We start from the raw sequence: 24,706 nt of genomic DNA, 5'->3' as shown, positions 1-24,706 counted from the left end.
AATAGAGGTGCAGATCCTGTAACACACTCTCACAGTATAAACACAGTTTGAACATGGATGTAAATGTAATGTGCAAAATCCGTCGTAATGCTTCATTTTCTAAATGCTCTCTGCATCCCTTTCCACCACAACATTAAGAAAGTAGACTGGTTTTTCTTACCAATTCTTTCTGAATGCCCCGATAATAATCCTGCTCTGTTCATCCTCCTGATTCCCAGCAGAATTTCGAGGAAAAACGTATGTGGATTCACGTCTTGTCATAGAGGTTAAAGCCCTGTCCACGTTTGAGGAAACCCTCTTGCACTGATCTCTGCTCTGCACTTGTTTCCTTTGATTTATCTTCTGTTGTTTGTAGTTTCACTGATCACTTTCTTATTACTTTTACCCTTCCATCCATTTCAGTTTTGTACTCCTTTTCGAGCGATTTCTTATACCGCCCCTGCCACCTGCTCCCACCTGATGAATTGTCTGCTCAAACTGTTGATCTTGACCTGGCATGGTCTCTTCCACGGAAAATAAATGATGCCACACAGACATATAATGATGCCTTAATAAACATCCCGGGCACATTTGCTCCTCTGCAGAAGTGCAGAGCTAGAAGAGTGGTGTCCCAATTGCATGCTGCTGCCTGGGAGGCAGTGAAACGGAAGAGGTAGGAATTAAAAGAAAAATGGAGAAGTTTAGCTCTTTGTGTGTATTTAACCACACTTGAAAATCCCCTGGGCCTTTTTTTCCAAGGTCTTGTCTGCACTTACACTTGTGATCACTAGAAACAGCAATAAATATATTTTAATTCTTTAAATATTTTACATGGTGCTTTTTAAATTTTTTTCTTTATATTTGGGCTTGCCTGCAGCAGCAATTCATTTTTCAGAAAGTCAATATTATGAGTAATTTGGTAGAGGTCAGATGCCCTCTGTTGCTTTTCCTTCCAAGTCTGAGTGAGGCCCCATAAAAAAAATGCGGGGAAGTTTATGAAGTTTTTTTTTATTCTCTTACAGAGTTGGATAGTAGAGACGGTTAATCCACTCTTTCAGCTCTTTCAGGACTTTAGCGTCTGGATTTTTGATCCGCTAGACTGCTCTGTGAATTCCTGCAGGCCTTAAATCCAGTTATGATGGATACAATCTATAGCTTTTTTGTACCCGGTGAGGTCCCCCGCTTCAGCTGTGGTTACATCACCATACCTGTGCTGAAGAAGTCGTTTCTGTCAGTAAGTGACCTTTCTGATTATTGGATTTTTTTACCATAACTCATAGTTGTTATTTCTTGCTGAGATTCAGGAAAAGCTGATCCTGCGCAGCTGCAGCCTCCTGTTGTTGCTGCCTGGTTTTTTTGTGCTTCGTCCCATATGATAAATCTCAGTTATCACTTAGGACAGGGCAGGAATGCAACACTGAGGCCGTGGTGATTCGGGTCTGTAAATGAGCTGTGTGCTGGCCCTGGATCTAAGTCCTTCCTTGGATCATTTGAGACACAATTTAAAAGAGCACAGCTTAATATTTGTGTTTCGATCATTTTTTTTCTTTGAAATTTCCATTATTTTAATACTCTTGATGGATACTTGGAAACTATATTTATTTTCCATATCAGCTGGAAGCTTTTCCTTTTGACGTGGATTGATTTGTTTTGCACAAGTTTCTTGCAGAATAGAACCAACAGTACTAATTTTACGACTGATAATTATTAGTGTTCTCACTATTAATAGGCCTTCGTATCTGCAAGGAAACAGTAGGGTAGCATCCCAGCTTGTCTGGAAAGAGAGAGGAAAGCACTGGAGGCTATCAAACCTGGGAGCTTTTTGGGGCAGGAAGACTTTTGTTCCATATTGGTAAAAGATTTTTGTAGGGCAGTATTGGTGTTGGGGGCAGTACACTGATAAAATTACAACGGTGATAATAAAGATGCAGTGTATTCGCCTGATCTATTAAGAGCCCGATAAGATACGATTCCCCCAAAATTCAGGTGGAAATGATTGCAAGTCGGGGGTGCCGAAGGCAGGTCCAGCACGCCTGCGGCCGTGCCGCTCGCAGGGTACTTCAGGCAGGACCTTGGACGGTATTTCCAGCCGTGACCTGGCGCCAAGGGATGGCGGGTGGATTCTTACCGCAGCCGCTGCAGCCTTCTCACCGGCGACTGCAATGAGAAGTGAAAAGCAGGAGGAGGCCCTCCGTGTGCCCCCTTCCTTGGGTAGAGATGTCCAGACGCTATGTAGGTGGATGCCTACGTACTGTATACATTAAATACTCTTTGGGGTGTCTTGTTTAGGCATCCCTCATTCTGCCAGCAGGGTGTGGGATAAAAAAGAAACCCGTGGACTAGAATTAGTAGGTGATCCCACTCTGACCTGGAGGGTGTCAGTGCCAGCAGGAGGAAACCCTTCTCTCCAATGACACTTCGTTACCTGTGGACTCTGCTCTCTTCCGCAGCATGGAAAGAGTTCGGGCTGTGGCGTGTGACTCGGGAACGGTGCTGTACAGACTGTATGTTTGAAGGAGATGTTTTGACCTTTCTCATCTCTGACTGGTGTCGCAAAGATGGAGTGATGTAGAACAGAGATTTTGTGACAGACTAATAATAAGAAAGAATCTGACTGCCGGTTGCTCATTACTGGATCTCTTTTAAATGCCAGAACCTTCTATGTTTGCCTTCAAACAACACTGAGCACCTAAATCACCATAGTAAACAGATATAGAAAGAGACAGAGAGGTTAAAAGTGTACTCATAATCTCTTGCTTTTCCTCCTAAACATGTTTGATAGCAATATTGTTTCTTAAAAACAATATGACCTCATTTGTAAAGCAATATTCATGCTAAACTAGTCAGCTGTTAAATATACCCAGCACTGTGCATTATGATGAAGCTAAACCAGAATTTCAATTATTTTCTGGACACATTTAAAATTATAATACTTTACTGGGTTAGTGTTATAGTTCATCCAAATTACTCACAAAGTATCATATCAATCTCTTGCAACTGCTTATTGCTTACATATCTGAGAAGTTAGTCGAAGTAAGATGCTGTCGGGGTAATGACCTTCATGCTGGCTTAGTGCTTTGATGGTTATGTGGCTATAAGTGCAGGGATGTCTAATGGTCAAAAGTCAACGTTTGTTGGCCATAATATTTGTCAGAAAAGAAACAGACTATTCATTTGGACCAACATTTGGAACAGTATGTTCCTGAAAGGAAAACAAAGAGGGAAATAAAACACTTGATGGTCTGTGTGTTCTTCACTGGTGTTCCTTTTACGCTGAAATCCCAGCAAGTGAAAATTCACATTTCAAAATTATTTGCAGGTTTTTATTGCCCGGAATGCAAGATCAAAACAAAGCAAGAAGATGGGGAAGAGATATTTCATTACACTCCCACTTTGTACTTATGTACCTTAGATAAGGAGATGCTAAGAGAAAAATGATGCTGTGGCCGTGGTTTAACCAGCTACGAGTAACCAGCGTAGATTTATGAATATTATTGGCAAATATGGCTTAAAGCAGATCTCACTGGAGCTGCAGTATGGCTGTGTAGCCAAAGGGAAAATCAAAAGGTCCACTGCTCTTTAGAGAAATCTTATAATAATAGTGTACTTTTAAAGCCATATTATTTTTTTTTTTAAATAGACTGTAATACTAGGTCTTAGTCAACATGTTATTGCAGGGAACTTGCATTTTATGCAGCATCTCCAGATGCATACGAGTTGCGTGCTTTAATAAATACGTGTAAGAGGTGCTGTGGGCTTCATCTCTCCCCATCACTGGATCGTGAAGCTGAGTACTCAAGTAGCTCCAGATTCTCCATTCACCACACGAGCACGACGCACTTCCCAGCCAGCTCCTGCAGGACGAGTACAGGCAGCAGCATTTTGCAGTTCAACGGGCAGGGATTTTGAAGGGAAAGCGGCTGTTCATGGAGGTTATCCGTAAAAATATCTGAGCTTTGAACTGACCCACTGTGACTTGCAAGAGGCCACCTCAGCAATCAGCGGCGGATGCCGGAGCTGTCACAGTTGAGCCTGTCCCTTAGCCCCTTGCTCTGGCAGCCTTCCTGTCCAGGCTGACTCATTTACTCCTCAGTCACATTCCCCAAATCAGGCTGCTGCTGTTTACATATTAATCATTGATTATTAAGTAATAATTGTGGCAGTGAAGCATCATCATGCCGTAGTCTCTCTTTACGGCAGATAAGCCTATCTACTCCTACCCCGAATGGGACAAACTTAACATGTTTACGAGCTTTCTTGAATTGGGGTTAAATTCTTCTGTGTGAGACTGGGTTCTCCATTGTATTTAGCCAAGCTGGTCTGTTTTGAACTGGAGAGGCCAAGAAATAAGGAGCCTTTTAGAAATAATAATAATCAAACAATTTGTCTCTCACATTGTGCTATTCAATGCACTGAACAAGCATCAGTTATTAACAGAAACAGTAATTCCCCACAGTAGCAGCCCATACCTAAACACTCAAAAACAACCCTGTGAAGGGCTAGTACTTCAAGAGTTTTACACGTTGAACATAGTAATGAAAAGGAATATGATTATATGGATCTATTTTTAGCTTAAACATTGTGCTTTCATACACAGAATTCTTCGCTCTGATTAAGAACCTTTCAGAGAAAGTGTTGATCTTTCACTGCTTTATTACATCTAATATGTCCAGCTTCAAGTGAACCCCACGCACATTTAAAGCTGGGGCCCAACTGTTTTCCAGGGGAACATGTTGTGAAGAAATGCTGTCCATGAGATAAGCCATGGATTCACTAGAAATGCGTCAAAGATTATTTTTTTTTAGGATAAAAAGCAAGTGTCCATAAACATAATCCCCATCTTTCTATTTATAATTGTATTTAATATAAATGTACTTCATTACTGGAGAGCAGTCTTCACGGCCATACAATAGCAAACAAATTCGTCAGAAGCATCTTTAATTATTCATTTGGCTGTATTATATTTTATGCTACTTTTCATAAATGTTAATCTTTATTATTGCCCTACCAGGAAAAAAAGAAAGAAGGAAAGAAATACCTGTTATTAAATGACCTATCAGGCTGACATGGATAAATGTTGGTAGCTATTTAATTGTTTCCCATCTGCAGTTTTATACAGTTTCTATCAAACTGAAGGGTAATTTTTTTAGTAGCTGCTTATTTTAAATGTACAAAACCCTTGTGTGTAATTCCATTAGCTGCCCTACAGCATTGCAATCTACAGTTTCCCTGAGGCTGTTGTGAAATATTGATGAAATCCTTGCTTTTGTGGCTTCCTCTGATACACTAAACATTTGTCTGATGTTAGTTGAACTTGAATGGATCTGTTCAGAGTTATATCAGTAGTGACTTCAAAGGCTGTAAGGCTGTTACAGTTTTTTTTTACAAACTGAAGTTTCAAAGCCTTACCATGTGGTACTTTAAAAAAACAAAGTTCATATCAAATGAACCAAAGTGCTAGCAATACACTGGTAAGACTCATTACAATTTCAATTTATATAGATATATATTTTTTTGTGATTCTGATTGGTAGCTCGTGCCATTTAAACAAATTTAGATTGGTATTTAGGGGAACCTAGGATAATGAAAGAGGGAAAACATAATTTGAAACTTGGATTTTAAATGAGGTAATCTGTAAGTTTACAAAGCCACTCTGCTGTTTCCCACAACAATAAATAGGACAGGAGAGAAGAGAAGAAAGGCAAAGAGACAAAAGTTTCAGGCTTACGTTTTCATCAGTAAAGTGATTTACACTGGTGCAATTAAAATGACTAACGGGGAGAACGTATTTGCTGCTACTGTATTCCCTTTGGTTCAGGACCAAAGTGCGTGTTGGAAAGCACCCTTTGGGTCTGCACTGGCAATTAGGTGCTGTGGTGATGTGATGTGATGTGATGTGATGTGATGTGATGTGATGTGATGTGATGTGATGTGATGTGATGTGATGTGATGTGAGGACTGCCTGATACCCGCCTAAAACTTCGTCTGCCGAGGCCGGGGCGAGGACTTTGGTGCGAGGGGCGGCAGAGGGACGGACAGGCAGAGGCGGGGGCTGCTGCTCCTGCAGCAAAGCCGGTGAAGGTCCAGACCTCTGCATTCAGGTGATGCAGCGACACAGCTTTCGTCAGTGGCATATTGGTTGGACACACAGTCTGGAGAATGTCAAACACCTTCGACTGGTTGAAACAACCAAACTGCAAGTTCCAGGGCTTTGTAGAAAATAACAGACAGGAATGTTTTTAACCAAAGGCAAATTATTCCCTTACACTGTAAGCCCTCATGTAAGGAATTTGAACTGTTGGCTCTGAACACGGTTAGATCCATCTCTGCAACAGCTAGCACCTGGCGATTCAGCCATTCTGACTGACTGAATCCGGAGCAAGGCAAACATGACTGAAGCTGCTTTTTTTTCCACAGTGCGCTGAGTATGCACACAATTAAAGAAAATTATTCCAGAAAGTAACTCCATAATAATTCTGTCTCGGCTATGGACCAGCTCAGCAGGGCACATTAGCTCACCTCTCTTTTTTCCTTTTGTTTGTTTTTGGGTTTTTTTTCCTGTTTTATTACTGGTTTTGCCTCAAGATTATGGGTCGCTCACAAGCCGGTTCCCTGGGTGTTACGCTTCCAGCCACTGATCATCTCCATTTGACTCGTAACTGTGTAGGATGCCATGTACGAAAGGCATAATCTGTTCTCCTTTGCGCTGCTGACAGTCCCACTGAAACTAGTGGGTATTTTGCCTTCTTAACCAGTAGGAAATTGGACAGTTAATAGAAAACTTTACAATACAATTCTAATTAGAGAACAACAAAATGAAAGCCCCAAATTGCTTCAGCATCATATATAAATAATGGTTGTGGCTCCATGGAATTGCCTTTGTGTGTTAAAATTCAGCTGTGGCAGTGTGGTGGGTTGGCCCGGGCTGGACACCGGGTGCCCCTAAAGCCGCTCCATCGCCCCCTCCTCAGCTGGGCAAGGGAGAGAAAATATAATGAAAGGCTCCTGGGTCGAGATAAGGGCAGGGAGATTGAGATCACCCAGCAATTACCATCATTGGCAAAACACACTCGACCTGGGTAAAAATTAATTGAACTTATTACCAATTACCAGAGACCTCCATGGCTGCAGGGGGACAGCCTGCCTCGCCATGGTATTCCTATTATTCAAATATTCCCAAATTATCCAAAATAATTAACTGGCCTCCCAGAAAAGAGGCAATTGAGCATATTCAGCCTTTTCTGAGGTTTTGAGAACATCTAAAACCTTCTTTGGCATGCACATAGCTTTAGGAATAAACCTCCCACTCCCAGGGCGTTTAGACCAGTTGACAGAGGTGCTCCTTCGTCTCCTACACCCGGGACTCAGAGCCAGATGCTCTCTGCTCCCTCCGTGACGAGAATGGTAACCTTTCCCTGCGTTTTCATCTTGCAGAACTTAACAGAAAGTTATTTCCCTGGTACAGAAATTGTTAACATAGTTTAAACAGCTCTGAAATGGTATAATTCACCCTTGTATTACAAATTTCATGTTTTGAGAGTTCTTTCCATGAAACTGCATTGCATTTCCAGAGTGCTGCATTGGTTTTAGCCCTGTTAAATTCCAAAATGTCTTTGATATAAGAGTTATGCAACAGAGTAGGGGCTTTTTTTTTTTTTTTCCTCAGTTGCCAATTTATCTCTTCAGTTAATTTTCAAACTGGGATGAATCTGTAGCTATGAACTTCTACAAAGAGCCAGGTTAAGATTTGTCTTTGGGTAGCTAATGTAGTTAGACATTTTTGAGAAAAAGGAATGAGAAGTGGTCATTATCCATTATCTGCATGAAATATTTCAGAGAAAGAAACAGCTTCTGCCAAACACAAAAAGATGTTTGAGCTGAAGCCAGACAAGAAGGAAACAATATCACCTTATAGCACTGTGAGATTGCTCTACTAATGATGTTATTTCAAGTGAAACTGGAATATATATATGAAGAAGTGCAGATGGTGCATGGGTTTTACACGGATTAGCAGTGTTGTTCTGGACAATGATTCACTGTCCCTTTTCTTGGCAGAAAATAAATTTTCCAGTCTTGGAAAGAAACGTGTATATATATATTTTAGGAAATGTTTCTCTATGTGGAAAAAGAGCAAATTTGAGTGAAAATGGCATCCACTGGTGGAAAAGTTAACAGTCAGAGTGAACACTTTTTAAAAAAAGATGTATTCACACTCTACAATTCAAGGTCAGAAGTGATGTATAACGTGGTGCAAATTACAGGTTAGTCGGGGGTGCAAGGGCTGGAAAGTCAATATTGGATTCGACATCGCTGGGAGCTCAGCTCAGTGCTGCCTGCGCAGTACGGTCAAGGCTTCAAGGTGGATGTGGGTGGAAGTTTAGACCCCTAAGTTCAGAAAAGAGTTTTTGCAGGTGTATTAACTGCACCTGCTTTCTTTTAGTTACTCTGTGGAAATACGCTAGAAATATCTAAGAAAATTATATCTTTTGAAGAATAAAGAATCAGCTCTTTATTGCAACCCTTGTTCTAGAGAAGCAGATTTCTTAAGTTACCATGAATCCAATCACAAAGGCACAGAGGAATTTTTTTTAAAAAGTTAATACATTTTAGAATTGTATTTATGATTATTATCCATATGATACTATTATCCTTACTGATGTCATGATTTTGACATAGACTATCTTGGGATTAATCAGCACTAAACCCAAATACTGCATCTCCATTTAGAAAGCCAGAAATTATTTCCATTCAGTGCTCTGAAGCTCCTGAGCTTTGTCCACTCTTCAAGATAGTGAAATTACAGTCCCCCACTTCTTTAGGACTGCACCCTGCCCATCCTACATCTCCATCTGGACCTGTTTAATTTTGGTGGGAAAAATTCTCATCTGGGAAAAGGAGGAAGCGTTCATCTGGTTATTGCATTTGGATTTCTTTAATTTTTTTTTTTTTTTTTTTCTTGCAAGACAGCTATATATAAGCATCTCAAAGGTTTGGAATGTCAGAATAAGCCTGGAGGAGAACTGGGGGGAAGAGAACAGGTCATTCAACAATTTATTATATGGACTTTGGTATGATGTGCAAAATTTATGCTACTTATTACAGAGACTGCATTTAAAGCATGTGGGTATACAGGCCTAAGACACCCTTTACTTATAAAATAAATAATGCAAAGTCCACTTAAATTAATGTTATTTCTGTTAAATAGCTACATCAGTTCATATCAAACTTCATGTCCAATGAAATCTTACTATAAAACTCTGGTGGAAGGACACATGCATTTCTTGTACCCTAGGTTGTCTGCACGGAAGAGGTCTCAACTGTCCTTAAAATGCCCACAGCAATTTAAATCATTTAAATAAACAGAAACAGTTTTACAAGTAGGATACTGAAATGCATTTTCAAAGCTGCCCAGAACCCTTAACCCTTAAAATGGACCTGACTGATGGTTTTGTGAAATTGTGATGCTGCTTTCTAATAAGTTACTTTTACCACTTTCATAAGATTGTGTCTGTATCTTATACAGACACCAAAAAAGAGGGTTTCTCAGCACAAGGTACTCTTCTGTAAAGGTTATAGTAAACATGGCAATGCCTAATTAAGCAGAAAATTTTATCTGTACTGTGGGGGATGTGCAGCTGTCTGGTACTTCTGCTTCTCCTAGTAAATCCTTTTAGAAGGGCAAAGGATATTGGAAGGAAGAAACTGCTATATGTGTCTTCCAAAGGAAAAAATTACCTTCCAGTGAAAAATGGGTTAATAGTATTTAAAGAATGGGTGCTGAAATGGAGAATCAAATTTGCACCGACCCAAAACCGTGTGAATGCTATTTGTTGTCTGTTTTGTCTGGTTCCTTCATTGGATTCCCTCCTTATTTTTGTTTTGCCGGGTGTAATATGCTTGGCACTGTGATACATCCTGGCAAGGGGCCAGCGTCGCTACCTACGCTGTGCAGTATCTCTAACACCGCGAGAACCGTGTCAGTCCTGCTATCGGTTCGTGCTGCTTGTTTAACAAGGTTACTACTCATGACGTGTAGGAGCCTTTGCCGCCTCCATGTTCCTCCGTTCTCCTTGTCCCCCTGAAAACCATGCGAGCTCGGAAAGGGGTACATGGGAAGTACTGTCTGGTTATTAGGGAAGAAGTTTAGGGATGTGAAATAAGTATTTTGTTCTTGGTGGTGTCTTTGCTGCCTGCCTCAGTCTGTCTGGAAATGGGGCTACTAGTATTTTCTGTACCCCAACACACTACTAAAAGGCTTATTTTTTTAATATTTAACACTTAATATTTAGCTTCTTTGCTGAAAGCATCTGCTGAAGAGCACACTGTCCCTACTACTATGCGATTATTTTTTTATCATGCTAAAAAGGTGTCCAGGTCATTTGCTCATAGCCACTGCGGTTATCTTTACCTCTGGTTGTGAATCTGCCTGGTATCGCCTCTGGAGTAAGCCAAGCCCAACTCTAAGCCAGTGTGATCTGTGCAGGTCCTAAAACCATAGGAAGGGCATAGGAAAGACGACTCACGTAGGTTCTTAGCCCATGCATAGAGCAAGCCGTCATTTCCCGCTGCTTATACTGCAGCTTCATCCAGGAAACAGTTCTGCTAGTTCTGGTTCATCTCTTTGGCTTGACAGTAAATATGTGTTGGAAGGGGTGAGATACACGTGCAAATAGATGGAAAAATTGAACCACGTATCTCAAAAAACTGTGGAAGGTTTTGTCCATATGTTAATCAAAATGTTTCTACCTTTTCTGCCCATCCCTTTTGATTTGCTAGAAGGATAACCTTTGTGCAGGAGTACCAGATTCAAGAGAGCAAAATGAGCCAGGTTCTCAAAGGGCCATAAGACGGGTTTTCTCAGAAGATGGGAAGGAATTGGATTTTAAACAAATAACACTTTTTGGCTTATTTACCTTTTGTTTTCTCAGCTTTTAGGGTTACTTCACAATTACGAGTACTAGAGTTTTTTTTTTTTTTATTTTTGCTTAGTTATTTTTAAGAGCAGCTTTGATTTGGGGGTTTTGGCATTTTATTTTATTTTAATTTTTTACCACAAAAAGCTGCCACAAAAAGCTCGATCTTAAGCAAACACAACAAAATCCTCCTGAGCCTGCAGTGCAGTCACTGGGGTTAGCAGCACTGCGTTTGCACCTAACTGGAAGAGCTCATCAACATATCTCCCACGAAGACCTGTGCTTCTGGAGTCAACATTTAGTTTTGATGAGTGACTGTCAATACCAGTGAATTGTTTCCGTGTCTGCTTGAATTGTGCATAACAGCTTTGCAGTGCCTGTTAAAAGAATTACACTGGCGTTTTGTGAAAACGTACCTGAACCACTCGTTCTGCTCCGTCCCTTCTTGGGGGGGTCTGGGAGTGAGTTGCTGACTGTGTTGAGTCGTTGTGAATTTATCCACTGACTGCAATGGAGCCAGTTCACCCTTAAAAATCCTCTTCTCTAATTCTTCAGTCTGTTTTTAGCCAGGTTATCTCCTGTAACTTAGGCAGAATTACTGCTGATATAAGGCCAGGAAAAAACCTAAACTGAATTCCTTAATTAATTCTAAAATTTACAGCTCTTCCAGTATCAAGTTCATCTTATTAATTAAATAGTTAATTTGTCAAAGAAAATCTTTCTGGACTTGTTCTACTTTTCCAGTTTTACAGTTAACTTTGATCTACCGCTGTCACGTCTTAATACTCTCCTGTAACTTCCAAGGGTTCTTGCCCTGAAATTTATGTATTTGTTTTTATTGAAGCACAATTTGCTTTTATGGTACACAGTACATTACTTTTATAAACAAAAGAGTTGCATTTATGCCTATTAGCGCTTTCAGATGTTGTATTTTGACATATAAATTATTTGTGTACATTCTAAAGTGCATTTTTAGGTGATCAAATGGTAAAAGGTTACTGTACCTAGATGATGCTATGAACCAGGAAGATTATGGCAGTTATTTTTCTTCTGTTCCTTGCCAATTCTACCCTTTCTCTTGCTGAGGCTAAAAACAATTTGATAGAATTGAAGCTTTTAGTATAAACTTTAAATTCTTAGATATGAATTTTCCAACTGTCCCATTACAGGACAGTTAGAATTATACTCCCATGACAGGAAAATTATTAACTCAGCATCTCTGGCAGTTATAAAGAATTATGATCATCTGCCAATAAAATGCAGCAACCTTCACAAAAAGAGACATCATTTGGCTTTTTTCATTTCCAGAACTAACAGGCAATAATGTAGATTAAAACAAATTCCAGTACAGAAAACACATAGTGAAACTAGAAAACTCAAACTGTAGTATTCTCCGTTAACAAGTTATTTCATATATTGACATTACATTTCAGGTTATGTCCAAGAGGAAGACATAAAGGAAGAGGAAGATATAAAGGAGGAGGAAGAAGATGATGACGACAGCAACTCAACTGCTCAGCTCCAGGGCAGCAATGACACTGGCACGGATGAGGAACACGAAGTGGGTCCTGAGCATAAAGGGAACTTCAGTTACCAGAATTCCCCTGTCAGTCATGTATCTAACCAGGATGCTGAAAACGAATCACTACTAAGTGATGGTAGTGACCACGTGGCAGACATTAAAAGCATCTGCTCTAGAGAGCCACAGGACCCAAAACCCAGCACCCATCCCAAAGCCCAGAATGAAGCACACAACTGCATGGATAAAATGACAGCGGTCTATGCCAACATACTGTCAGACTCTTACTGGACGGGCTTAGGGCTGGGTTTCAAGTTGTCTAACTCGGAAAAGAGGAGTTGTGACAACAGAAATGGAGGGAACAAAGCTGATTTTGATTGGCACCAAGACGCACTGTCAAAAAGCTTACAGCAGAATTTACCTTCCAGACCTGTCTCGAAACCCAACCTGTTCAGCTCGGTCCAGCTCTACAGGCAGAGCAGCAAAATGTGTGGAACTGTGTTCACGGGTGCCAGCCGGTTTCGGTGCCGGCAGTGCAGCGCTGCCTATGACACGTTGGTAGAACTGACGGTTCATATGAACGAGACAGGTCACTACCAAGATGACAACCATAAAAAGGACAAGCACAGGCCTACCAGCTACTCAAAGCCCCGCAAACGGGCTTTCCAGGACATGGACAAGGAAGATGCACAAAAAGTTCTGAAATGTATGTTCTGTGGTGACTCTTTTGATTCCCTTCAAGATCTGAGTGTTCATATGATAAAAACAAAACATTACCAAAAAGTGCCTTTGAAGGAGCCGGTACCAACCATTTCTTCAAAAATGGTCACTCCAGCAAAGAAACGTGTGTTTGATGTCAACAGGCCTTGCTCCCCCGATTCCACGACGGGGTCTTTCTCAGATACTTTTTCTCCTCAGAAGAATGCGAACCTGCAGTTATCATCTAACAACCGCTATGGCTACCAGAATGGCGCCAGCTATACGTGGCAGTTTGAGGCCTGCAAATCCCAGATTTTGAAGTGTATGGAATGTGGAAGTTCCCATGATACCTTGCAGCAGCTCACGACCCACATGATGGTCACTGGCCATTTCTTGAAAGTCACAAGTTCAGCTTCAAAGAAAGGAAAGCAACTTGTTCTGGATCCTTTAGCTGTGGAAAAAATGCAATCGCTGTCTGAAGCACCAGCCAATGACAGCCCAGTTTCAAAATCAACCAGTAAATCTTCTGCAGAATGCATAGCTGCCACCTCTGAACTAAAAAAAGAAAGTAAAAAAGATAAAGCTGATGATGCAAACAAAGATGAGAAAGCAGTAAAAACTGAAGAGTATGAAGATACTCTTCAGAAACCACTGGATCCCACAATGAAATACCAGTACCTCAGAGAAGAGGATTTAGAAGATGGTTCAAAGGGTGGTGGAGACATTTTAAAGTCCTTGGAGAACACTGTCACGACAGCCATCAATAAAGCTCAAAATGGAGCGCCCAGCTGGAGCGCGTATCCCAGCATCCACGCAGCTTATCAGCTCTCAGAAGGAGCTAAGCCGTCTTTGCCCGTGGGTTCCCAAGTACTGCAAATCAGGCCAACGATCACAAATAAATTGAGGCCCATAGCTCCGAAGTGGAAGGTCATGCCTCTGGTCCCTATCTCAGCAAATGTGGCCCAGTGCACTCAAGTGAAGAAGGAAACTGATGACAAGGAGGAGGTACAAAAGGACTACGCTAAAGAGGGCATTCAAGCTGAGCCTGCCTCACTCAGTCAGAGCGAGAGAGAACCTCTCCTCAAATCTGAAGCCTCTGTGGAGCCAAAAAAGTCAGAACCATGTTCCTTGAAAGAAGAAGACAAAATTAAAGAGGACAGCGGAAAAGAAAAAGCAGTTCTCAAGGAACCAACAGCAGCTTCCCTTAGTAATGGTTGCGCTGCTGCCAACCATTCGTCCGAACTGCCTTGTGTCAACCCTCTCAGTGCGTTGCAGTCAGTACTGAATAATCACTTGGGCAAAGCCACTGAGCCTTTACGGCCTCAATCCAACTCCAGCCCCAGCTCTAGCACAATTTCTATGTTCCACAAACCTAATCTAAATATGATGGAGAAGCCAGTTTTATCTCCTGGTCCAACCCCACCAAAGCCTGCAAGTGTATCCAGGCACTATTTGTTTGAAAACAGCGATCAACCTATTGACCTGACCAAATCCAAAGGCAAGAAAGCTGAGTCAGCTCAAGCACAATCTTGTACTTCTCCACCTCAAAAGCACGCTCTGTCTGACATCGCTGACATGGTCAAAGTTCTTCCCAAAGCCACTACACCAAAACCTGCTGCATCTTCAAGGATCCCGTCTATGAAATTGGAAATAGATGTCCGACGCTTTGAGGATGTCTCAACAGAAGTCTCCACTCTGCATAAACGGAAGGGCAGACAGTCAAACTGGAACCCTCAGCATCTTCTTATCTTGCAAGCTCAGTTTGCTTCCAGCCTCTTTCAGACATCTGAAGGTAAATATTTATTATCAGATCTAGGCCCACAAGAGCGCATGCAGATTTCAAAATTTACTGGACTGTCAATGACCACCATCAGCCATTGGTTGGCAAATGTCAAGTATCAACTTAGGAAAACCGGAGGAACAAAGTTTTTGAAAAACATGGACAAAGGACATCCAGTCTTTTATTGCAGCGACTGTGCGTCTCAGTTTCGAACCCCATCTACTTACATTAGCCACTTAGAATCTCATCTAGGTTTCCAAATGAAAGACATGAACAGGCTGGCTGTGGAGCAGCAAACCAAGGTAGAGCAAGAAATCTCCAGAGTTTCAGTTCAAAGATCTCCTGAAACAATAGCTGGAGAAGAGGACACAGACTCTAAGTTCAAATGTAAGTTGTGCTGTCGGACATTTGCGAGCAAACATGCAGTAAAACTTCATCTAAGCAAAACACACAGCAAGTCACCAGAACACCATTCACAATTTGTAGCAGAAGTGGATGAAGAATAACTCTTAAGGTATGCATGCTCTATAGCGAGTTTTAATTTCATCAGTTTTAAGGAGAAGACATTCGTACTTTCTTAAATGCAGGAAAACAGTATAAAATGCATAATGTACTCCTGCTTCATTAATCTAATTGCATGTACATATCCATTTTATAATGTTTTCAAGAAGAGAGCTTGGTAAATGCATAACCACATTGCCCTATATAGAAAAGTTGCTTCTTCTTAATATTTTCAAAATAGCTGTTTTCCCAGTTCTCTGTTTCTAAGAATTAGTCGTTTCACATCCTATGCGCTTCGATGTGGAATGCAACTACTAAAAGCTACTCTGCGATGAGAATGGAAAAAGCAGAAAAAAAGCACTGAAAACCAAAAGATTATTACCTCCTTCAGTGCTAACGCACCAGTAAATCTGATTTTGATGGGGGGAAAAAAGACAATTCAAATGTCAAATTAGCAAAATCTTAATTATTCCAAGTTTCTCATAATCTCAAACCCAGCCTCAAGAATCGACAAGTAACTCTGAAAAATTCATATCTAGAAGTTCGGTTATTCTTTTGTTGATATCTGGATATTCAGTTTTGTAAAATATTTCAATATTTTACACTTAAACACTTACTATTGTGCGTGGCCTTTTTTGTCACATCATTTTAACCTCTCTCTCCATCATTCCTTTTTTAATCTCTAAGATGTTTGATTATATTTTGTTTCATGTTGGTGGGAGTGCTAGTCAATCCATAAACATCACTGACTTCAGTGCAAGTTTGCGTGTAACCTGGGGGGTTGATGCTTAATTGAGGAAGCAGCTAGGCTTTTTACAAGCTTGATATTTCGAAGACCTGTTAGTAGGATACTTCTATGTTAGTGTTGCTATTTTTTGCGAAAAGATACACCAACCGAAGTACTGCCACAACCAATGTTTATCACATGTAATGTAATATTCAGATGACACAAATTTTTGCATTTTTTAATTTTATTTGATTCACAAACTTGAATATTCTTGATTTAAATAAATATGCAGAACATCAACTAAAAGTCCAAATAGAAGTTTTTTGTTCTAACGAGTTTATTTCCAGCAAGGCTCCATTAGTCATTCCCAACAATTTCTCCAGCAGACTCAGGCTCTGCTTCTGTTCGCAGAATAATCATGTGCAGATTCAGATTTTCTCCAATGGGTTCATTACTTGAAAAACATTTGGAAAATGAATTCGTCAGACATTCAAAATTAAAGATGTGTTGTGAGTTGTCACTTACGCCACCTGCTATTGTGGCTATTCTCTGGCTAATTGAGGGTGCAAGCACTTTGAGGATGAATACCCGTTTGTGTGAAGATTTCACATTTGTTTGCTGCAAATATTCATGAAGCCTTAAGAAACACTTTCTGTGTACAGAGCCAGCGCAAGGACTATGCATCACTTAAGCTCCATTAAAAAGGCTGCTTTTGAATAATTTAAACCACTAATCAAAGGGTTACTTTGGGATGGGTAATAGAAGCTATTACTATAGAGTATAACGCCAGAATTCAGGTGCAGTAAGATTTAAGTTTTGCATACATCTTGTACATGCTGTCTGCATTTGACTGGATTTATCCTTTCTTCATATTTTAGCCAGCAAAATTCCATCTAGCTCAGAAGGAGTTTGTTTTCTAAATGGGGCTGATACCCTTAAGTTCCTATTTTGGCATTTTTAACCTGACATTGGGACTCAACAAATAAATGTTCCTTGTTTATCTGACCATTCCAAATCAACATACCTGACAAAATATCAGAAAACTGCAAGAGATCGGTTAGGAAAAATATACCATACTTGGTTTCCTTCCCCACCAGTTAATGATTATTAAGACTCTGACATTCATAGTTTTCACACAAGAGATATCAGAGCAAACCAATAATTTGGATACTATCAAACAAAAGCTATCTGCCAAATATATTAATATAACAGTTATTTTGGCACATTCATGGCTTAATACGTGACAAATGTTTCAGATTTGGTCTTAAAAGCACCGTGTTATTACTAAGAGGCAAACCAAACACCCACCTTTATAAACATGTTTCTATTTCTGAGGATTTGGGGAACAAATACAAAGGAAAAAAAAAAAAAAAACCCACAACAGTGGCTTCTGCATCGTAATAACCTACACAGACACATCGCAGGTATTATTCAGGTGGTATGTAACTACATAAATAAGGTACCGTCCTTCTTGTCTTTGGGTACCGAGAAATTGCTGTCCTCTTAATACTCATCCATTTCTAATTTATATCAAGATGCAGGTTGTATCTTACCTTTGAAAAAATATATTTAAATTGCAATGACAGAGTGATAGCACTGTTATCTGGAACTATAATTTTAGTTGGTATGCATGATAGCACAAATTGTATGAAATGATGGGGTATTTTGGATAGCATTGTAAAGATTTTATTACAGTTTTAGAGCCGTAGGCCTACCAAAGTTCTGACGATGGCAGAAGTGTGGAGGCCAGAATTTATTCATATGGTTTCCTCCTGAGATCGGCAAGGAGACTAAATCAAATAACAGGGATTTTCAGAGTTTGCTTATTCTTACCATGTTATTTTTAAGATTCAGTATACATTTGAATAATAACATAGAGGAGAGCACAGTATTTAGAAACAAGAAATATAAGGCATACTGAGATTCTTAAAACGCACATGTGCATTTGCATTTACTTCTTCTAGGCAATACTGTAGAGAAATAGAAATAAAAATAGAGAAAATATATGGAAATAAATGGAAATAAAACAGTGGAAAGAGTACTCGAAGTATAGAAATACATAAAATGCTTTCTATATTTCAATGAAATTTACTATTAAAGGTTATATTTTAAAATGTTAGCTATCATTAAAAATATAAATGAATAATCTGGGTTAGTGCTGTAGAAAAATGTTATGTATATGGATTTCTTTTTAAGACCTCTGTGAGGCTGTTTATAAGAAATTTGCTATAAATTCTTCTTAAATGTAAAGACGTATATATCTGTTTTATATTCATCTTTGGTGTTTTCTTGAGTTCTTCTAACTGATATGGGTTTAGTAATATAATGTAAAATTACGTGTAATATACAACAATCAGATGGCTCTATTCTCTTTCATTTAACCCGCTTCAAATTTGTTTTTATTGCTATTCTTCAAAGAAAACCCATGAACATTAGGGAACATGGCTTTAATTAGAAGTAATTTGTATGTTGACTTATACCTTTGAAGAACACTTGTTCATCTTTTCAACTAAATTAGAATTTTTATGTTGTCCTGAGAAAAAAGACAAGGCAGAATTGTATTTCTCACTTTAAAGTCAGGTTGGTAACCGAGGCGTTCTGTGGTCTTATCTCCAACTTTTTATAGAAATAAGTCTCCATAGAGTCAAATTTACCAACTTGATTGGGGAGATTTCTTTTTCAAAAGACCCTGATAAGTAAACAAGCAGCTACCTGAGATGAACTAATTTGAAAGTAAGGCTGCTGCAAAACAAAAAAATGAGTCATAATGATAAACAGTTTTTCTCTCTGTTTCCTCCTTTGTCTTTTTTTAACCATCAAGTTTAAAGCTTCTACAGTGCTTTTTTTCTACTTTATAGGAGACAACTGACATTCTGTGGTAAATGGAAGAAAGAGCAGAGCAGAACTGAAAATCCTCTAATGCACTGACACTAACTTGCCCTCTATTGTTGAAAATGAGCAGGCAATCATGATTGTTCATCAAATGGCTCCTAATGCAGTTAAAGCATTCAGCTATAATTTCTCCTTGCATTTATAATTACTGTCATAGACTGCACACCTCAGTGAGCAGATTAAAGCTATAAACTATTTAGCCGTAGCTTTAAGATGAGGAACTTGATTTGTCTGGCAGCAGTTATTTGTTAGAGAGCTTGACACTTCACATAAAAATGACTCAACTTGATGAAGAACAATGCAGTTTAAGCAATGCAGTGATTTTAAATCAGTCATTATACCACGCCCTGTAAGAATTGCAAAGCAATTTGTTAAATGATATATAGGACACGTAGATAACTGTATGTGTTAAGTATACCAAAATAGAAGATTTTTTTCTTCTGCGGATTTTATTTTCTCATCCCTCTGAAACAGTAGGAGCTGCTCTGAACATCATGTTCCACTATTAGCCAATGCCGGTGTTACATGGGCAAGGACAATTGCCTGAAGTAGTAGTCCCAAAACTATATTTTAGAGAATTTAGCTTGCTCTTCAGCTTTCATTTCTTCTTAGCAACAAATATTAAGAACTGAGAGACCCCTCCAGGAGCATCAGACGTGCTGGGACATGGCTGCCTGCAGTTGTGTCCACCATGATTTTGTAAGCAGAATTTACCTTACCAACAAAACTTTGGGTTCTTCTCACCACGTCATCAGCCAGAAAGAGGGGGGGGTCATTGCAATGAAAGCCTTGATTATTCATTTCGAATGGGCCTTTTCTGACAACATCTTGTTGGAAAGTGATGACTTCTCCATGGTAAAGATGGGGAAGTCCCATTTTACAATAGACTTTTGTTGGGATAAACTGGGTAAAATTGCTGAGCGCCACAAAGGAGAGAAGAGGAGGCAGGAGATTAAGAAGAGAAATAGGTTGGCCTTTCCACTGTGCTGGAGGAGAGACATAGAGCCCATCCTCAGCAAGGACCTGCCTCCAACCCATCACTCCTCCCTCAAAATAGGCCTGTTCTGGTGAAGCCTCGTTCCTCTAATCCTTTGTAATCTGTGACTGTTTCCCCAAAGTGGTAGATCAGGATATTTTTTAATTTAGCATTTTTAAATCTTCAAAATTTTCCCAGATAGTACTTTTTCAATCTAGCAACAGTCCTTGTAAAACCAATAACAGTGTGTTCTTGGCTTCTGTGGGAGCAGGGTCAGGCCAGATGATAACATCAGAGTGTGTGAGCACAGGTATATCAGTGCAGATTTACTTGATTTTTACAAATACTAGAGGTTGCTATGAAGATCAGTGTTATTTAAGATTGCATGAGTACATCCAACCCTCTAGGTCAACCCCTATTGTTTCTAGGCTCTGTGTGAGCATACGGTATATGACAGTTCCTCCCCTCAAAAGGCAGGAAATATTCTGCTCACAAAGAAACAGAAACTTTTAAGTATTTTGACCAAATTTTAACTGACCTTGAATAGCACCTACCCCCTCAAGCATTCAGTATTCATAAGGATATCAAAATCTCACCTTCTCCTTGCTGCATCTGATATTATTAAATGCTACAGCCTTTATAATCTATAGCAGAACATTTTTACCCAGTGAGACTTCAAAGGAAGGGTATCCGAGTCTTATTTATGCATTTTACACCTCAGCAATCAAATCGCAAAGATCAATAACAAAAGGAAAAGACATGAGCAGTATCCAGCCCTCAAAAGCACCTTTCAATAAAAATAATGTAATTTAGCAGGATGATCACTCAGTGCAAATATGATGGAGCACAGATGGAAAATAAGGAACATTATAAATATGGCTTTATGGGAGGAGGAACAGAGGAAGAGATTTTTCACTATTTATTGGGATAATGAACAGATAATTCATGATTATTAAGCTGTAGTCTTCAGGCCTCATTCTGCCGTCTCTTCCCATCTCCTCGGTTCAGAACTGGATCTGTTTGTGCACCCAGGCAGGGTCCGGTGGCTGGGGAAGGATCAGTTTTCCCATGTCCTTTACGCTAGTTTTCCCATGTCGCAGCATCACGCAGGATTTACACCAGCTCAGCTCCAACTCAGGACCCTGCCTGCGAGAAGAGGAATGAGGTAGAACAAGCAACGTGCAGCACAGAGCTGGTGTCGTAGCTGTGACGGTGATTCTTTTTCAAGAGCATCTCACCTTCGGGAAAGGGGCAGCAGACCTGGGCTTTCCAGCCTGAGATAATAACATTAAGACTGCACCAGGTAGCAAGACCAGAGTCCCTGAGAGAGCCGAGAGGACCGACACTCATCCTGCCACCTCCCCGGGTCTGCAGAATCGCGTTTTCCCGAGAGCACGAGCTGGCCGAGCCCTTGAAGGTGTGAGGTGGCAGGAAAGGTTTCCTACACACAAGTTTGCAAGAGGCACCCGGCTCTGGGGTGCAGCGTTGGCTCTGTCGGCTCTGTCGCTCTGTCGCTCTGTCGCTCTGTCGCTCTGTCGGCTCTGTCGGCTCTGTCGCTCTGTCGGCTCTGTCGCTCTGTCGGCTCTGTCACTCTGCTCCCCGGCAATGGACGGACGGGACGGCTGCGGGGCATGGCGGAGGCCGGGCAGGAGAGACGAGCTTGCACCGGGGGTCGAGACTGAGGCAACAGCAGCAGCTTGCTGGTGCGGAGGGAAGGAGGGAGACATGGGGCCAATAGGGGACTTGTTCGTAGTAGTAAATTTACACAATCCTTTTATTAAAACAAAACAATTCCTCCTCCCCTCCAAAATCCCTCCCTGCAGCACTCAGCACCAGCTCTTCTGCCAGGGGTCAGCACACGCAGGACTAGGGGAGGGAAGGATGGGGGAGTGGAGGAGGTTGTCATGTCTAATGAATACCCTGAATGTATCGAGATATATATTTTTTTCATTTCAGAAAAGGTTCCATTAAGAGGGAGACAGCCCTAACATGTGCTTTGGCCCCTCATCAGATTTATGAGTATTTGCTCTGCTCTTTAATAGGAAACTCTGCAGCAACTGCCACCTTGCCTGCTCTCCCTGAGATACACAGTGGCTTCGCGGGGAAATGCACTTCATTATTAATGTGAATTTGTACGTTTTTATGACACTGCTTGGGGGAAGGGGCAGGCAGAGATTTCCTGGTGATATATGCTCATTTCTAACCATTTATTGTCCCAGACAATCGAAGAACAATGATAAACATTGTTATGGAAAGTGGAGGGTGCCGCAGTGACATTTTTGAAGGGAAAGGAGAGGTGGCTAGAGTGGCTTTGATGTGGTTGTTTCCCTCCACCCCACCTCCTCCAGCAGCTGCATCAGATCAAGCGACAAGAGTCGTCTGGTCGATGGCAGCCGCTGCCTCCCCTCGCCCGCCCTCTTTCAGGCCGGCCAAGACCGTTTGCTCGGTGCTTGGCTACGGCGGAGGGGGTGCGGATGAAGGGGCAGGAGCTGGTCCTGTGGGAAGGCCGTGGTGCAGAGGACCGCAGGCCTCAGAGCGGACGGGTGCTCAGCGTCCCTGTGCCCCCGTACCCCGCAGTCTCTTTGCGATTTACCATCAAGTGACCCAGCATGGAAGCTCTGTGTGCACAGCAGCAGCTGCGAGGCAAAGCAGGCCAGGAAGAGAAAGGTGAGGGGACGGGGACGTGGTTTACCAGGACGTTCTCAGCATCCTCCGGTTTCCCTTTCTACTGCCAGGCTCCTCCGTGATTAACACAACCGTGCAAGAGCTCCAGCAGGAGATGAAAACCATGGGTTTGGGCTGCATTGGAGAACCAAAAAAGTTCAGCCTTCAAGCTCACCCAAAACAGAGGATCAGGAAGGCCATGACCTCCACATGTTCTTTTGTTCCCCTCTTCTCCTGCCTTTCCCAGTAGTGCTCTACACCGTCTGGTGAAGGTCAAGGTCACGTCACACTGCCTGTGCCATGTGGTTCCTCAAGCTCCAAAAGCCCCGGTGCTTGAGGGAGCTTCCCGGTCCCTGTTGGGATATTTGCACTCTGCATCCCTGCCAGGCTGAGCTTTCTGTGTGCCGTGGAGCCCGTAGCCTCCAGCTATAAGTGAACGATTGCCATGGTTTGTGTGCGTATTCTATTCCCTAGCCCTAAGAATGCACAATCCTTTGTAACAGGAGACGTGCCCGACAGCTGAACACTGCTAAGACTTTCTTTATGACATTTTTCTGCTCTTCTCATAAAGCTGAATAGTAGTGAGGTGAGAAGATCAGAATAGCCATATGGGGTTAGGTCAAAGGTCCGTGTGTCCATCCTATCTCTGACCGTGAGGGTAAGAACAGGACAGGCATGTGGTGCCATTCCCAGAGCCAGATTTACGGTTCAGGGACTTCTTCAGCTGGAGATGATTTCCCCCTGCTCCCAGAGCTGCAGAGAACATGCAAGAGGCCTTCCTGATGGCTGCAGAGACTTAGGCACAAGTGCAAGGCCTCTTGGGGTGCACTCTGGAGGTGCCCCATCCCAAGGCAGGGAGCAGAGGATGTACAAACCAGCCCACGGCAGTCAGAGCGGTGCTGAGCCTTCATGCTTGCTCTTTGCACATGGCTAAGGAGGGAATCACGCCCAGAGAAGTGACATCAAGCCCCCCTGACCTAAGGGCATCACGCTTTATTCCATTCTCAGTTCTGCCTTCCCTGGGAGTTTCCCATGACACAATAAAAATGCCATCCTCAGTCAACAAGCTGGGAATTAGATTTCTCTCTCAACTGCATGCAGAGCAGGACTTGCAGTCTTACGGCAGAGCTTATGCTAGCGTGGACCAGTAACTCAGAGGAGGCAAAACTGCTTGTTCTGTGGCACACGGATAATACTAGTTTGATCCCTTCTGGATTTGCTTTTAGCTTTTCTAAACCTCCAAAGCACTCTGTGTGCAGACAAAAGTGGTTTTCCCTCTCCTGTTGGAGAGCTATTGAAATCTCAAATGTGAAACTGCTGTTTTCACAGTCATTTAATGAAAACTCACAAACACACCCTATTTCTGAAACCGCCCAAGTTTATACCATGAGCCACAGAGATTACCTGAAATTATCTATCTCAATACATGTAAAGGTATCCTGGTGTAGATATCTCCATGACGCAGCTCACCTCTCCTCTCCTCCCTCATTTCAAGCCAAGGTTTAGAAGACCCTTTCCATCCAGTTCCATCTCTGCCCTCTGCCACTCTTCATGCGATCTCTGTACAGTTTCCCCGTAGCCACACGTGCGTCAGTGCTCCGAGCACCGCAGCGGCTACACAACGCCAGCTGTATTTCTGGGGGGCAAGACGAGCTATGGCACTGATCCCTCTTGGGACTGAGTCCTCATGGCTACCAACTTTCTTCGTAGGGCCACTAAAAAGACTGATGTTGCCTTTTACCCACCTATTGATGTGCATCCCAAGGGACATCAAAGAAGAAGAGTCCCCTGGGATATGACAATACTGTGGCCTGTATCTGCCTACACTCATGTGAAGTGAACATACCACTTTCCCTCTGGAGAAGGGCAAAGCTTAAAACTTCCTTTGTGCTTGCTCAGCGCAGGGGCAAACAGCGGCGTGTGGATCAGTCTTCATGGAGCCCACCCTAGACTGGACACAGACAGGTAGATAGGGCTGTGGGTGGGCTTCCAGTCCAGTAATCCCATTCCCTCCGTAATCCTACGAAGCCCTAATCTGTTGGCCTTGCTGTTTTAT

At 41.6% G+C, this 24,706-nt stretch overlaps 1 protein-coding gene across 6 annotated transcripts in view; it reads left to right on the top strand.

Annotated features, from left to right (window-relative positions):
* TSHZ2 (teashirt zinc finger homeobox 2) overlaps positions 1-24,706 on the top strand; it is a 225,389-nt gene that overhangs the window by 125,914 nt on the left and 74,769 nt on the right. For 3 of the 6 annotated variants that reach the window (XR_012837978.1, XM_075768307.1, XM_075768309.1), the window contains exon 2: positions 12,326-15,404. Coding sequence is in view for 5 of the 6 variants with exons in the window: in XM_075768307.1 (XP_075624422.1) it covers positions 12,326-15,396 (3,071 nt within the window). In the remaining variant the exon portion in view is untranslated. Of the gene's footprint in view, positions 1-12,325; positions 16,419-18,976; positions 19,761-24,706 lie in introns of those variants that run through there. The other 3 variants (XM_075768308.1, XM_075768311.1, XM_075768306.1) reach the window with 3 other exon arrangements.

The sequence above is a fragment of the Balearica regulorum genome, chromosome 16, assembly GCF_011004875.1.
Source record: "Balearica regulorum gibbericeps isolate bBalReg1 chromosome 16, bBalReg1.pri, whole genome shotgun sequence".
NCBI classification, from domain to species: domain Eukaryota; kingdom Metazoa; phylum Chordata; class Aves; order Gruiformes; family Gruidae; genus Balearica; species Balearica regulorum.
The sequence above is the reverse complement of the archived record's forward strand: the minus strand, read 5'-3'. Positions and strand labels throughout refer to the sequence as shown.